At 40.3% G+C, this 17,193-nt stretch overlaps 1 protein-coding gene across 5 annotated transcripts in view; it reads right to left on the bottom strand.

Moving 5' to 3' along the window:
• MTCL1 (microtubule crosslinking factor 1) overlaps nt 1-17,193 on the bottom strand; it is a 490,856-nt gene that overhangs the window by 94,946 nt on the left and 378,717 nt on the right. For all 5 annotated transcript variants that reach the window (XM_085607320.1, XM_085607319.1, XM_085607318.1 and 2 more), the window contains one exon: nt 4,682-4,870. In XM_085607320.1, coding sequence (XP_085463446.1) covers nt 4,682-4,870 — 189 coding nt within the window. The remainder of the gene's footprint in view (nt 1-4,681; nt 4,871-17,193) is intronic.

The raw sequence follows: 17,193 nt of genomic DNA, 5'->3' as shown, positions 1-17,193 counted from the left end.
ATGTGAGAGGTCCACATATAATAACTTGGCTTTGGGGGAAAACCTTTGTTAGTTAGATCCTTAACTTGCCTCAAGGTGTTTCCTACCTCCTTTGGCAGATGTGGTTTAATTACTGCATTAACTTCTGAGTACCTACATTTGACCCCACCTCAAGCCTTCCTCTCTTCCAAGTTCTATATTTAAACAAAGGCAGGTGAATCAAACTGGGATGTACCACTCTGCCCCATGTTGCATCTTTTTAGAATGACTGTGCCTTCCCTCTGCCATTCAAGACTCTCAGCGTCTGGAGCAGTTAACTTGAGCCAGATGAATTGGAGCTGGTAACTTGACATAGACGGATAGAGACTATTGCTTGTGCGGTTGTCAGGAGAAAAGATGGATGCCATTAGGAATTAGCACTCGGACAAAATGTAGAAATTAAAATACAGGGAGAACATGACCTGCAGTCGCAGAAACTGGCAACAGTTTATGTTGTGCCCAAATCAGCATTTATCAAGTGACCCTGTACTTTTTTCCTTTAGCTAAGCAAGCCAATCAAAAATACATTTTATATTTAGAGTTTAGGATCTGAACTCAGCAACTTTAACATCAAGGGCCTGATTACAGGTTTGGCTGTGCGGGACAGAGTCCACCCCCGCCATCGCACTGCCAAACCTGTTGTTGGGCTATCGGCCAGATTACGAGTATTTCTCGTTTCTGGGAGGCTTTTTTTTTACGTTCCCATGGCGGTGCCCTAAAAATGGGCACTGCTATGGGAACGCCAAAAACAGTAAAGTCCATGCTGTGCAGGAACTGTGGTGTATGCACACATGCGGGCACATGAGGTGCTCCCCTATATATGCCCCAGCGCACAGAGCCACAAGACGACCCTGTAGTGCCTTTTTTGTTTTCTCTCCACCATAGTTTTCAAAACTGTGGCAAGGAGGACAGACTGCGGGAGTACCACCAAGCATATTGCGGCCTCCTGGCGCTGCGACACCGCCAGGGAACGACAGTTCCCGGCAGCTGCAGCAAGGCAATGGTGGTCTGATCACCCTAATTGTAATAGGGCAGTTGGAACAACACCAACGTGCCCCCCCACGAGTCTGGCGGTCTGTGGACCGGCAGACTCGTAATAGAGCCCTCTAGTGTAGAAAAGGCACAGATGCTCACCCATAAGCACGAGGCCACTGACACACAGAGACCAGTACTGAATATTATGTTGCAAAACTATCAAGTGTCTATAGAACGGTATTGCAAAGAATGCATTACAAGCTAGAGCGCATTGCAAAGGAGTTACTCTAGGAGTAGGGAATAGTTAATATCTTACTTACATCATGTGAACGTGGCAGCTCTATATTGGGATTATGTTTGCCTTTTTGGCACTGCCTCGGTCCCATCCCACACCACCAGAGCCTCTTGTTCCATTATGTTTATTGTAGTCGTGACTTATTCAAGCCTCTTTTACATTATTTTAACTGTGTACTGATTTGGATTGTTTTAATTTCTTTGAAATATTCCCTTACTGAATTTTGCCTGTTTTATACCTTACCCAATTTATTTTGGTAGTTTATGAATTGCTGTGTATTCTATCACTAGAAAAAACAATCCTTGTTTGCATGTGGCATAGAGCACGATTAAAAAAAGATGTATTCACTGTAAGAAGACACAACTAGTCGTCTTTGCTGCATAACTATTTATGTTTGGGTTTAGGTGATGATCTGGTTTAGTGCCCATCTATGCATTTACCCATCCTCCATGAGATCCTCAGGTAGTATGGAAAGCTTACAAAATAGCAAGCCAGGGCAAATAACTGGTTTACTGGGGAAGACGGTGTAAGAACAGCTATATAACAATTAGGCTGGGGTGGTAACTCTAAGATAAGATGGACAACTGATAGTATGGAGACATAATTCATAGAAATTGGTAGATTACTAAGCCAGATGGCGAGGTTTACAAAACTGTCCATGGATCAGCGCGCTGCCCATATACACACACCTTGTACTATATCATCTGTGTCTGGATATCCTGTCAATTCAACACACATCGCAATCAAGAAAAAGTTGCTAAAGAATTTAGTTTTTTGTAAATTGGAGCTAGAGTGAGTCAAATCCTCACCCAGAACAAATTCCACTCAATATCATAAGGAGTTAGATCTCGTTTCCAGCATCTACTGTACCTCCAATACCACTGTGTGGATGGTGGACAAAATGGTGTCCGAGGAGACACACCTTATTAAGGTGTGTTTTGTATTGATATGGTGGGTGGAGGGGTGCCCTAGCCATATCCCGGCTTCCCTTTTCTTGTCTGGGCATTTTGTTTCAATTTGTTCTTCTTACCATCTCTTGATACGGGGAGAAAAGCATTTAATTGAGACTTTTCATTTGATGTGATGTTTAAAAGGCCCATCCAGTGAATTGTAGGGCTCAAACCCCCAAAAAGTATTCATCAAGTGGACACACCATAATTCATTTTACTTGAATTCGGGATTTGGTAGAAGGAGCTCTTCCCTGTGGATGGCTCCTTCAAGAACATTTTGCAGCAAAGAGGCCATTTCAGTTTACATCACTCTTTCGGCTCATCCTACGAACAACCAGGACTGATTGAGTGTGTTTTGGGCTCTAAAGAACATCCCACTTTGTGGTCATTCTAAGTGCAGACAGGAAAAAGGCTTGGTCCCCTGAGGACTACCAAGTAGACAAACTGGTCCCAGTACTCAATCTCTAATGACATTGAGGCTCCTCCTCGGATCTCCTGTTTTGTACATCAGGAGAGGGTTCTATAGACTGTGCGTCCCTAATTGAAGGCAGTGCTTCAGAGTGATGTCATACTTAGATGAGGCATGCCTTTTTAAAGTAAAAAGAAATGTTACTGGAATTAGAGCTCAATGAATGCTTACACCTAGGCCTTGCTAATATTTCTTTATTATATTTGAGATAGCGGAAATGAGAGATTTAAATTTTTAAAAAATTTTTTTTTAAAGGCAATCAGCATATCTTCACATTTTAACTGATATGTTTTTTCCCTTCAGAATCCTTCTTTGTGGAACAGTAGGGTTTGGTAACTGAGTCAGCTGCAACCATGATGCAATTCACAGCTGGGCTCAGCCCCTGATGTAACCTCTCTGGCAGCCATCAACAGTTATGCCTGCTCTCTTGTTAAACTCTTTCTGAGCTGAAGGGATGACAGAGTCCAGGGAGAAGTGAGGAAAGGGTGGGGAAAGAGCACAGCTGCAGAATGGAATGTGAGGGCTTGGAGTGTGTCCTGAATGCAGCCGCATGCTGGTGTTTTGCAGTGGCGCACAATACGAGTGAGGTATGAGACAGGTGCAACACCAGTGGAGAAGGGGTGATATGAACGTCATGCATACCATGCGAGTTTATTTGTATGCAAATTGCATTAAAACAGATGATTTCCCCTTTAAATACTGCAAACCATTCACCCCATACATACTACATTTCCTTCATGACTAGTACATATTAGCTTTACAAAGAAGTTGGGGTCCAAATAAATCTGACATAATAAACAGCTCATCAACACAGAACACATTCGTATTTTAAAATACACTACATTATGATATTCAAAGGCCTCCTTGGCAATCTAATCTTTGATTGCACTTTGATTGTATTTTTTAAAATTAAGGAGTATATTCTTCAGGGTGGGGAAACATTCAGATCGGGTATAACACAAACCAGCCAGCAACCAGTGCAATTCTTTAATATCATGCCATAACATACCCTCATTTTGCATGGTTGAGCTGGTGTGTTCAGGGGCGTGCATGATCCAGGCCTGCCACTCTGGGGCAGTTCTTCACAGAGGGTCAATGATGTTTGACTGGAGTTCTCTCAGGCCGGTTAGTGGGACCGTACTCACAAAAAATGGAGACACATCCACTAAGGATGGTGGTCAAGGGACAGTGAACCCCTGCACACACGTGCAGAAGCAAACAAGCCCATCCTGTAAGAGGAGACAGGGGGATGTCTGAGCCCACATCTCTGAGTTGGGGAGCCCTCACTCCTCTAGAGACACTGTGGTATCTGTCTGCACTTCTTGCTTGGGGACGCCCACATGGCACTTCATGTTCCAATAAGATGTCCTCTCACTGTCTCTGACCTCTTGATGGTTTCCCACAGCTCTCTAGTCTTAATTGTGAGGAGATTATATGTATTAATGAGCTTGTAGCCCATTGGATACCGCTGAGAGCTGATGAAAAAATACAGAGGATACTGGTTGTACTTTTTTATTAACGATTTAAACCACTAAAAGGTGTGCCTTAGAGATCTATCCAGCAAAGCATCTGCACTTCCTCAATCACGTCGCAGTTCTGGTGAAATAAAACACATTGGAAGTTGTACTAAGCCCATAACAAGAAATGTGTTAAGCGAGAAAGAGGTGCTAACATGCTATAAATAGAGTGTGTGAAAACAAGCTTTCTTCGATGGCTTAACCCGGTGAATTCCAGGACTTGCTGGGTCTCATGTGCGGCATATAACTTGAGAAGATGCAGTTTTCTAATTATAACATGTTCACATATTTCTAACATTGCCCTGGAGGAAACACCCAGATGGAAACTAAAATCAAAGTGTCTGGCTAAGCACTTTACATCTCCTAATGACTTTCAAACTGCTATTTTTCTATTAAAAGCCTACAAAGCCCTCTGTCGCATCCACCCCTTGTACTCTGCAGCACGCCCTCTCCTCACCTGTCTCTGGTGCTGCAGGAGCTCGGCGGTCTGGAGCTGTGGCCCACGGTCCGTGCCCTCCGCGGTGGAATGTTGAGAATAGTCCATCAGTGCAAACACAAGATCCTCCTCGTCATCCTCCAGCTCAGGGTTGCCCTCTCTGAGCTCAGAAAGGATGCCACACTCCGGAATCAGGTCCAGCTGATCGATCTATGCAGAAAGCAAGGAGGCTGTTTAATCGTTTTAAGGAACCACTATGGTATTAATACGGATTTTACATTAAACATGTATCTCCTCCCCGCAGGGTGACAGTAACCATTGTGCGCATCGGACTGTACATGCTCATTTAGAAGAAAAACACATGACATCATACAAGGGCTACAAAAACACACACAAACGATGCATTAAACACATTTATGTCACAGTGCTTTATTAAAATGGAATCTTACAAGGTTCCAGGGGTTTATTTGGTGTAACTGTTGCGATGAGTTTTACAGTAACTAGATGTTTTTACAGATGCCATCGTTACAAGCATACATTTTGGCACATCATATCTCTGAGATGTCCATGTATGTATGAAGAACACTATGGTATATTTCTTAAATATGTTGTTAGTTTACACACATCTAAGTTTGGTTTAACTGGTATTGTAGTTATATTGATAAATCTTCATGATGTTAACATTGTATTGTTTAAAAACTGGGATAGTCTTAAAAATTATTACTAATTTCATGGTTATTATATACAGTTTTTCAGTAGACATTACTAATTAATATAGATGAATCCACATGTGGCACTTATTGCATTGTAATTATTATGCTGTGTAAATGATGGATACAAAGATTGAAGTATGTACAGTCACTCACGAAGAATGATCGGTCAATGCTACACCAAAATGGAAACTGCCATGAATATCTGGTATAATGTAATGTCCTCTGACTAATGGCTCAATAAAGTTTGTTAAAAAAAAAGAATTATATAAAGTTTTTCCTTTATACTTTCTAAATTGAATACACAATGTGCTCCACCATAGACGTTTCACTAGTATAAAGCAGTATAAGGGACATCCTCCCATTCCTATTGGTCAGTCAGTGCATTGAGTAAAGGAACAAAATGAGGATAAATAAGAGACATCCTGTAATTTGTGTGGTGGGAGGTGAGGTTTCTAATTGTATTGACTGATAAGAAAGGAAATGGTGAAGATAACAGATGGTGTTATTGTTCTGGCTGTTATTACGCTGCCTCATTCAAAGGTTGCATTGCTATTGGAAAGGATTGTAAGAGTTGTGGGAGAAAAGAGCAAATTCGCAGAGTTCATAAAGAAGTTCACAGAGGAAGAGTAACCCAAAATAGTCAGAGTATAGATTTAAAGAGTGAATGTTCCAAATTAAAATACATGACTTTAGGTGTTTGGAGTGAAAACAATGCTAGGGACGATGAGGACTCGGGTCCCTCTATTCGTGTCATTCATACCTATGACAGAACTTTGGGGGTAATGGCAGACTAATGGTGGTCTTAAGCCAGAATTAAGAAAAAATGTTTGATAACGTATTGGGTGACATTGTGAAGAAATTACAAAAAACTAATATGTCTGCTGTTTCATTTAAATGCAAATGTATTAACTTCAAGGAATCATTTGACATTAGCGTGTATGAGGAACTGCATGGAGAAGAGTACATGAAATTTTCAAGCGAGTATATGTGCTAAGATGGAGAGAACAGTGTACATTAGGCAATATTTGAACCCCATGATCACCAGAACAGGTTCTTTTGATTTGAAAAAGCTGATCTTCGTCAAATGATTGTAAAATACTTCCTCAAAGCATTTTCCAATGGTTTGTGAAAACTGCAAGGATTTCAGCATAACATTATTTTCAAGTCTGAGGCCATTCCCACAAAAACCAAATTGAGAAGAGTTCCTAGAATGGTAAGAAATGAGTTGCAGGACGTGTTGCGGGATATGATTGCTAAATAGCAGCTGAAAGGGTTTCCCCAATTGGTCTCACACAGAAAAGTGTGTCTGTGTGGGCCTTAGGACTCTAAATAATAATTTTGCTCATCATAAAGTACAACTTGCACAAGAGTGCAAACATCTCACCACTCTTTATGTTATTTTGTTTAAAGGGAATGCCTTTTGGATTGTCATCCATTTTCTAGAGGGGCAAGTTCCATTCTTTCAAAGACTTGGACTTTTCTGTGAAGGTCTTCGATAACATCTTAGTGTTCACAGTAAATAAAGATACTCGTTTTGAGATTCTCCAAGGGTTGTGTTTGTTTGGGAGAGGCTTAACACTCCATGACGGAAAATATACAATGTTCAAAAAGGAGGCCTACTGTGTGACACACTCCACTGCCAAATGGGGCATTATATCTAAACGGAACCCTGTTGAGGCTGTTAAGGATACCCCTGCTCCTGACTTGAAGGGAAAACTATTATGCTTTTTGTGTGAATAATATAGTAAGTTTGTAGAAAACATTGCAGAATTAATTGAACCACTAAGAGAATTGTTTCCTAAAAATCAACTTTTCTTGTCAAATGATCATCAGCAAAAGCCTAGTTTGAATTCTGTTAAAGAAGCCACTGTCAATGCCCCAGCGCAAACATTTCTCAAAAGTCAAAACTTAAATGGAATGTGTCATTTGGCTCTTGGACATAATGCTGTACAGAAAGCAAGCATGCTGTATTAGAGAAGAAAGTTCTGGCATGTGTATGGGATATCAACCGGTTACAGCGTACATTTCTGTCATGAACTGATCACAAGCCTTTAATTAATATTATGTCACCTGGGGAATGACCATCTTCCACAGAATTGCTCACTTGTGTTCATTTAAAATGCCAAGAGTTCTCTAAAAGCCTCTTTTAAATTACATTTATTTTGTGCCAGGGAGCAAAATTGTAATCTGTGATGGTTTCATCCTTATTTTAAAGAGTCACCCTCCTCAAATATTTATGGCAACAATATTGACCAGATTTCTTTCCTAAAGGAGATTGTGTAGCAGAGTGTATGGGGCCCAAGGATAACTTCTCTATACATCTTTACAAGGTCAGCAACTTGCTTTTAGCCATGTGGCTGATGAACGCTGCATGGACAGTAATATGCCAAATATCAAAGCTAACTTGTCTAGATTACACCTCATGCCTCTTTCTTGCACCACTCTATGCTTCCTGTCTCCTTATATCAATCTAAGAAGTCCTTCCTCACCCAGTCTTTCTCGCTTTGTCACTTTTTACCTATCTTTGACTTACTAATTCTTCTTCCCTTTTCTCCTCATCTGTCTCTTGCTTTGGGTCAAAGTCTGATGATAAAGAAGTTCCTGTTCCTAACAAAAGAGTACCAGCGCCATCTGCATTATATTTTTGTGCAACATCAACAAGATGCAGAATGTGGTTCTACCCTCGACTTTCCATGTATAGGCTCAGATATAGCTATTGCCTTGTAGCCATGTTTTTTAAAATGGAAGTTTCCCCCTGAATATTTCACTCTTCATTATTTTGTGCAGCCCACAGTAAATCAGAAGCATTCTTTGTTCTTCCTTTTCTCAATGAAATCTTTCTAGCATAGCCACAATGATGTAACTGTCTTCAAGGATCTTCCGCTAGCTCACTGGGCTCTATTCATTCATTCACAATACCTTGCTGTTAATGTAATTCTTCGGTCTTTCCATCTCCGGGTGACAGAGTAGAATGGGCACAATCAAATTTCATATAGTGGAACCTTAATTTTTGCGGGGTTCCCCAAGCCCACACCACCACCCACAACCACTGGCACACAGTAAGCACTGCACCTAGGCAAGAGTGGAAAATTGAGTCGTTCAGCAACTTGGGAGAGAATAAATGTAATGAGCAAGAGAAGGGCACTAGTTGGAATGGTCACACCACTGCCAAAGGTGTCCAGTTCAAAAACATGACTGGAAAATCTTAAAGGATAATAAAAATAGACCGTTGTGGCTACAAGGTGTGCATTCTTTCATTCTGCAAAATGTGTTATCGGCACAAAACAGTAGACATAAGATGCACCTAACCTTGTGGTGCATATTGTGTTTAGGGGCCCAGTGGAAAGTGCAGCTGAGCGGATAACGAGATATGTATGGTAGTCTAATACTGTTGGGCTGAGATCCTCTGCTTGAGTGGCCAGTACAGATTTATTAACCTCTATAAAGAAAAATAATGACCCAACTCTGTTGAGGCAGTGGCAGCTAGCTTTGCCTCTTAACTCCACTTAACCAAATATACATCAATATTGCATCAATATTGCATCATTCGAGGAGATCCTCGCCCTGAATGAGACCCTGAAACTAACTGTCGAATGGCTAGCCGCTAACCAACTAAAACTCAACGCAAAGAAAACTGTATTCCTCCTGATCTCCCCCTCTAAAATCATCCCGGAGATTCAGATGTGGATCAAACTGCCCGCCGACCATTGTGGACTCTGCCAAATCATTGGGCATATTCCTCGACTGCAACCTGAACATGCGAGACCACATTAACTCAATGGCTAAATCAGCCACATTCCACCTGAGCTAACTTTGGAAGCTGAAACCCTTCATCGATGCTCCTGACATAAAAATGGCAGTCCAAGCACTAGTCATCTCTAGACTGGAATATGGATGCTCCACCCTCACGGGATTACCCAAGATCTCCTTGGCACCTCTAAAAGCCTGCTTCAACGCGGCGGCCACACTACTCACCAGCACTAGGAAATTCGACCACATCTCTCCACACATGAAATCACTAAACTGGCTCCCTATAGAGGCCAGAATACAGCTGAAAAAGGCATGCATTACACACAAGGCCCTATACGCAAACTCCCCTGTTTACCTGGCACAGAAACTTGTGATATCTGGAGGAAGCAGGAACTCCCGGTCCGCTAGAAATCTCCTGCTCCAACCTGCCCATTTTCAGATAAAAAAGAACCTACAATAGGGCATTCTCCGGGGCAGCACCAAGAATCTGGAACTCTTTCCCACCCATCAGAAAAATCCCTTCTCTAGCACGTTTCAAGAAGGAGGCCAAAACCTTCCTCATGGGTAAATTCCTGGTCTAAGGCCTGCTCTCAACCACCACAATGTGCCTGTCGAATCGAAGACTATTGCTTCTTCGTCAGATCACCAACTCACCCCGCCGAGAAAATGTGGGGCTTCTGTTTTTACCGATTCTAACTGTAACCACACATTTGTGTCCCCTTTTTGTCCCTATGCTCCTAGCAACCCTACCCCGCCCCAACCTTTGTATATTTTTGTACTTGAGACTTTTCTGTTTTTCGTTTTGTTTACCTCTGTAAACCGTGTAAAGCGCTCGGATGCCCTCACGGGTCAAGTTTGCGCTCGACACCTCAGACTCAGACTTAAGTGATCACGATTAGACGATATGTACTTGGTCGACGCAATGTGATAAAAACTGTATTGCGAAGCCAGATGGCGCTCACTCATTTTCAAAATGTCATGAATGTCTCCTTCTACTCGCACTGGACAATTACTCTATTGAAGCTGATGCCAATGTGTACTGTTTTATGTTTAAATTTCAATAAAAATATTTACAAAAAAAAAAGTTTGCGCTCTATAAAACATTAAAATAAATAAACCATTCTCTGGTCAAGCAGCTTTAAATCCAGAAATCTTTGCACATGTGGGCAAGACAGAATATTCTCTTATTCCAAATTTGTTCAGAAAAAGTTAGGTACGTAAGTTGCTATATTGTTTTTTAGAACTATGCTAACTATCGGATACCTCTGAATACATTGCCAAAGTAAGCACATCGTTGGGCACATCTTACTCCCTCCTCCCTCTGCTCAACATATTCTTCTACCACTGCCACTCTGGCCTAAATGAATTCTTTACACCCTTTTGAATGGAGAAAATCTATTTGTGTGCCTTGCTGTTGCAAACAGGCACTATGGGGCACATGTAAGACCGTTTTTAGCTGTCGCAAACGGAGAATCGGACTGTTTGTGACTGCTAAAACGGTCTGTGCAATGTCCCAACTCTATTTTGCCAGTCAAAAATCTATTATCGACTCGTAAAATATGGTTTGCTAGTCACTATTAGGAAGGGGTGAGCCAAGGGCATCCCTTCCTAATAGCGAGTTGCAAGGGCATGTACAATTGTTCTGCGACCGGAATGCAGTCACAAATTGATCAGTTTATCGCCTACTTCAAGTAGGTTGTACGGCAGCCGCAAATGGGAAGGGGTCCCCAGGAGACCCTCTTCTCCTTTGTAACTGGCAGTGAACACATTTTTAGGAGCAGACAGTGGTACCACGGACCACTGCCTACTCTTTAAAAATGAATCAAACGTTTAATTTTTCTTTTTGAAATGCATCCCGTTTTCTTTCAAGGAAAACTGGCTGTATTTCAAACAAAAAAAGTTGCTTTATTCAAAAGCAAACAGACGTGGTGGTCTGCTGTCCCCAGTAGGCCACCATCCCTGTGTTACAGCCCAATCGCAATGGGTCGCACATTGCAACCTGCCTCATGATTATTGATGAGGCAGGTCCATTGCGGCCCAATTGGAAAATGCTAATGTGTCTGCAACACATTAGTACATTTCATTTTGAGAGTCTCTAATTGCGAGTCGCAAAACAAAAATAGCAATTATAGAATCGCAAAATGAAATGGTTGTAGATGTGGCCCTGTGCTCTTTTCATCACCTTCCTCCCAATGGAGGCGGCAGTCTGTTCAAGGGGCAGCTGCAATTTAAACTGAATTTTCACGTGGATGTTTATTAAGTCTCAATTTTCTGATAGTTCACAATCTAATTAGAGTTCTGACCAATTTCTTCGTTAAAATGTTTCCCTTGCGCTTTATATGGATTCTTCCACACCACTAGAATTGTAAACAAAGGAGCCATCTACGTTTCCCCCCCACAGCTTCCCTAGATAGTCCTCCCCCAATGAACCTGTGCATCTTGACCAATAGTGTAGAGTTAGATACAAAAATTGATTCAGTGAGAACACCTCTGAGGCACCACTATTCAAGTTTTGAGGTTCTTTAATGCCATCCACCAATAGCACAGTAGCGCTTTTAAATGTTGCTGAAAAAGATTCTATATAAAAACATGGACTGTTTTGAATTCTAAATTCATGCAGCTTGATGGCATACTGCTGCAAAAGAGGATGGGGGAGAATTTCTCTAGAAGCACAAAAACAACAATGCAAGCAGAAAGAGAATATTGTGGGTGGCCTATATTAAAGTAATGGATCCTGAATATCCATGGAGTCAAATGATGCGGGTATGGAAGCTCCCAGTTGTAAAAAGCGATTAGGTGTAAAGGATACAAACCCCATCGACTCCTTCCCAGTATTCTTTCAAACAAGGAATCGCAACTATTGTAAAAAAAAAAAAAAAATGCTGAGTTTTTTTTTTTTAAAGCTAACAACTTGTGTGGAATGCTCTGACTCCAAATGTACATTTTAGTGATCAAAATAGTATCCAAATAGATATTTCAGATTCCTAACTCACTGCTTGATTTCCATTATAGCAACCAAACCAGACCCCTAAATAAAAACCCCACTTGTGCCTCTCTATCTTAAACTCATCAGTAATCTGATCTCCGGGTAGAGTGCAGCTGCTGACGGCATCTAATCCCTCGGCGTGGGCTCCTTGTGCTAACATCTAATTAGAGCTAATGATATTAGTACTGCTTTCTATAATGAATTGTGTTCCTTTGACTTATCTGTTTAATCAGCACCCTAACATATCAGGCTCTGAAAAGTAGTAATTTAATAAATGCGAGCTTCGGTACTGTGTTTCTGGATGTGTGTCAAATATCCCAATTTTCAACCGATTGAAACCCAGTAGGCTCACATACCTTTCCAGAAATGTCAGTGGCCTAGTTATTTTCATTTATTTTTTTAACACAGGACATCCTTGGTATCTGGTTTTCCTTTGTACTTTGCTGCTCCCCCCCCCCCCACATTCTAACAGTGCAGCGATGTATCGCCACCTTCTAAAATGTCACCCTGCACTCTTCACTGGTCAGTGCAAGCCTTCTTCGACTAGTGACCCACACCAATGTGGGCGCTTCCAGGTCCTGCGCCGCCCACCCGTGAACCTCAAGTCATGGTGTCGGGTGAAATGCACTGTGAGCGGTCTCTGATCCCATCTCTGTATTCCAGATGTGCTCCTAGCCCTGGTCCTCCTTCCACGAACCTGCCACATGTGTCAAATATCCTGCACCTCTGCCCCTGACCCACACCCGACAAGTGCCTCTGGACTGGTTTCAATCTTTTTTGTTAAGTGATTTCTAATTGAGACAATTACAAATGTATGGTTATTATATTTCAATATTTTTATATCCATCAGATGACAGTAAAACACATTTCTTCCACCTTAGGGTCACAATAATGGTTGGTAAATTTCCCCAAAAGTTCAAATCTACTTCAAAGATTCCAGGAGTAGTCACAGGGGTAAGTATTTACACTTGTCAATGTACATTCTGTATGTGAAAATGTTCAGCAAAAGTTATTCTGCCCTTGCCAATATTTTTATATTCACAAGGAAAACATTACTTTCCTGTGGAGAAGCCCCTAGCTGTGTACCCCACCACTTTTGTGGGTGGTTCTTCTACATTCCCACTGTGGATACAGATTTGCTTCTGATATAGTCAGGTGTAAATATCTCAGTTTTTAGGATTGGAATGGGCCTTGAAACATTTGTGGATACCTACAAACTCAAAGGTTTGCGGCTGCTCATCTTTTTTGCAAGGCATTCCCACGGTGGAACTGCTCCCCATCCCTATGAGCTGAAATGGTGCCATATACTGCAGTGTGGTTTACTAGTAAGTCAATGTTTTGTGGTGTGAATTGCACCACTGAAGTGCCATTAGTAAATCATGCCATTCTTCACCTTGTTTTGTGAAACAGCCCCTATAATTATTGACCCATATACACATGGCCTGAATTCAAACGGTTTCTGAATTTAAGACATACACATTCTGCACACAAAATCGAGTTCTATCCTTAAAGAAATAGACTATGTGCCGCGATGCCAGTTACGAACACATAAGTTCTACCAAGTTTGCTGATTTTTCTGCACTCTTGAACGACAACCAGAGTGTTTTCAGAGGCGTGGTCGATGAAATTGAGGTAAATATCCACTTTCCTGTTGCCACAGTTTCCTCTACACGTTCAATTAAGATAGTCAAGCGTTTAAGTGAACTAGGAAGTGGGAAAAGTGCATGGAACACATTCATTTTGTACGACATATGGGTGATGCGGAGACTTTAAAGAATGTTTTCCATTTGAAGAAAAAAAGAAAACAACGTTTTAGTGATATTTTCCCCCAGGCAGATTTTCCACGGCACACAAACTCTGCATATGTAAGAAATGTGTGAAAAGCTTACACTTCCATTGTGAGCACCTCAGGGCTGTTTAATAAGTCATACATTTCTACTTGCCTGTTTTTTATTTTTTTTAAATATTTTTATTAGACCAGGAAAAATAGATAAAGTAATAGATAGTTTACATATCAGTAGCAAGACCAATAAATGAATCGAGCATAATCAACACTTATAAAAAACATCCCATATTACCATTCCTCAATGGTAACTAATAACGAATCAGACTCCCACAATTTTTATCTAATAAATCCTGACATCTTTTAAATAAATTACATTAAACAGGATTAATAAATAAAGTGCAAAGTGCCATGTGCAAATCATTTTGTTTTGAACAAATATACAAATACCCTAATTTCTTCAAAGTGCCTTGTGCTTATATAACCTATTTATAATTAATTCATCATCATCAGGTTTCATCTATAAACCCGAAAGAGAAAAAAGGTCGCCATAAACCCCTAAGTCTTACAACAGCTCCTATACGTTTGGCATAGGCCTCTTCTAGTCTACATGTCTTGGTCATTTTATTAAAGCAATGTTCAATGCTAGGTTGTAGACTGGTTCTCCAGTTTTGCAAAACAAGTGACCCAACAACTGCGATATCAATTAATATAAAATATTGCTGATATTTAGTAAAACATTTCACTTCTCCTGAAGAACCAAATAACACCAGCATAGCTGACAAACTGATTGCCAAGGTTAGAATCGAAGAAATTTCCACAAAAACACTCTTCCAGAAATACTGTAAATCATTACATTCGTAAAATATATGTGACCAACCCCCTTCACCCTCTTTGTTACAGCGAAAACATTGATTAGGGCAGGTTTAAAACATTTTAGAAAATTTCAGGGGTGTAAAATATAATAGCCATCTGGATAAAAAATGCATTCTTTTAAAATTGGCACCCCGGAGTGCTTTATTCGCCAGATCACTAAGCTGTTTCCACGCTCTGGTATTGAATTTACAGCCTGTCGCTGAATTAATTTTTTGGAGCTTTTTCGTCAGAATCTCTTCAGAGTTGGCTTTTTGATGCAGTAGCTGATACCAACTGCCAACCACTACCATTTTATTTACTATCTGCTTAACAATTGGCCGTACCGTCTCACCCAACATGGAGTAATTATTTTAAGGAAATTGATTATTTGTACAAAGCTCATAGCGAGAGCGGTGTTTGGCATAGTGTTCTGCACACAAATCGTTTCCCAGTTGATTAATGTATCATGGTTATAAAAATCCCCAAGCTTGAGATAGCCCAGTTCTTGCCAATCCTGAAAAAGCCCTCTGGAGAGTTTAAAGACCTCCTACTATCCCATCCTGTATAGGGGTATAAGCGTGAAATACAGGGACATCTTGTGATTTAAAAAATAACTGCATTCTTTCAGACAGTGTGAGAATAACCTTATATCTTGTTTTTTTGGGGAGTTTCGCCAAACATAGGAACACGGGGAGTCCAATGGCACTTTCATTCAACATATGTATTTAAAAAAAAATATCGAAAACAGAATTTTCCTTACCCAATTGGGAAAATAAATTAAGCAAAGAAGCCTGATAATAGGTTGAAAAATGTGGGAGTGCTAGTCCTCCTGAAGTTACATCTAATTGCAATATAGAGAACTTAACCCTAAGATGTTTATTATTCCAGACAAACTTCCTTATTAATTGATCCAGCTCCTTAAAATAATGATTCAGGATTTTCATGGGAAGATTAATAAATAGAAGAAAAAAAAACAATGGAAGCACCGTCTTTTTAACCATAGAGATCCTTCCCACTAAGGATAGTTGAAGCAGAGGCCAGTTATCAAATAACTTTTTCAATTTCGTGAGCAATCTAGTATAATTAAAAAAAAACAATTTTCCCAAAATCGTTAGAGACATGTATCCCCAAATACCTGATTGGATGCGGTGGTTTTAGATGGATGGCAGGTGGAAAATCCAAAGGAGTCATATTAAATGATAACATTTCGTTTTTTGCATGATTAACTTTGTATCCTCCGACTTGCGTAAAGTTTTGAATTTCATCCAACACATTCGGTACATTAACTGCCCCTGCTTTCAGAAATAGAATGATATCATCTGCATAAAGTTTCATTTTTGCCATACCATCAATGGGAGGCAAGATCATTAAACTCTTCCGAATCTTCTTAGCTAGGGGTTCAATAAACAATGAAAATAGGAGAGGGGACAACCCTGATGAGTGCCGCAATTGATAGTAACCTTACCGTTTACTAAGCCGTTAATCAAGATTGTGGCTTCCGCCCCACCATACATTTTTGTTAACATTTGTACAAATTGTTGTGGAAAACCAAACCTCCGCAAAATAAAAAATAAAGCACTCCGGTCTACTAAATCAAAAGCCTTTTCGGCATCCATCATCAATCACTGCATCAATCTTACTAGAAAAGTAATCAATGGCTTGCATTAAAAAATACGACTGACTAAACTGGATAGTGGGAAGTAGAAATGTAGGTTTAATACATTTCTACTTCCCACTATCCAGTTTAGTCTGAACATGCAGAGATTTACATATTTTCGGGATTCAGGCCCAGAATGTCCCCTACAACTAAAGACGTATAATAAATAAAAATAAATATATATGCAGCTATACAATGTGTATTAGGATTTTAATCCAACTAGGGAAAATCATAGACAGCAAAATCTCTTCAAAAGAAGCTTCTAATACATAAAGCAGTGTTGTAATATCTGCAAGTTGCACATAGATAAAGATCACTACCTTAAACTTCTTAGAATGATTAAAGGCTTCTCTAAACTGTGGACTCTTCGATCCTTAACAACATCAATGTTAGACTAGTAGCCTCACTTAAGCTCTGACCCATACATAAACCCTTTAAAGCGCATACCACCCAAATAAATGTCAAAGTCCCCCCACCCCTTTGCAAAGGTCCATATTTTGAAAAAAGTTCCAAGAAATAGCTTACTAATTGGATGAAAACTCAGTTTGCTTCAGTTCAAGGATCTGGCCCTCAGATCAAAACTTCCAGTTCCCAGCTCATCTAAAATGTGTATTTTATGGACTTCGATTGACTAAAACATCTTTCGCTTTTTAGAATAAAAACTATACTAACAATATCTTCCTTCAAACTAAGGTCACTAAGAAACGGGGTCTTTTGAAAGCTCTTTTACAACTAGAAATAGGTCAGTATTTTTGTGTATGATAAATGCTCCTTAGAAAAAATACAATT

Source organism: Triturus cristatus, chromosome 5_2 (genome assembly GCF_964204655.1).
Source record: "Triturus cristatus chromosome 5_2, aTriCri1.1, whole genome shotgun sequence".
Lineage (NCBI taxonomy): Eukaryota > Metazoa > Chordata > Amphibia > Caudata > Salamandridae > Triturus > Triturus cristatus.
This window is presented reverse-complemented; position numbering and strand designations above follow the sequence as displayed.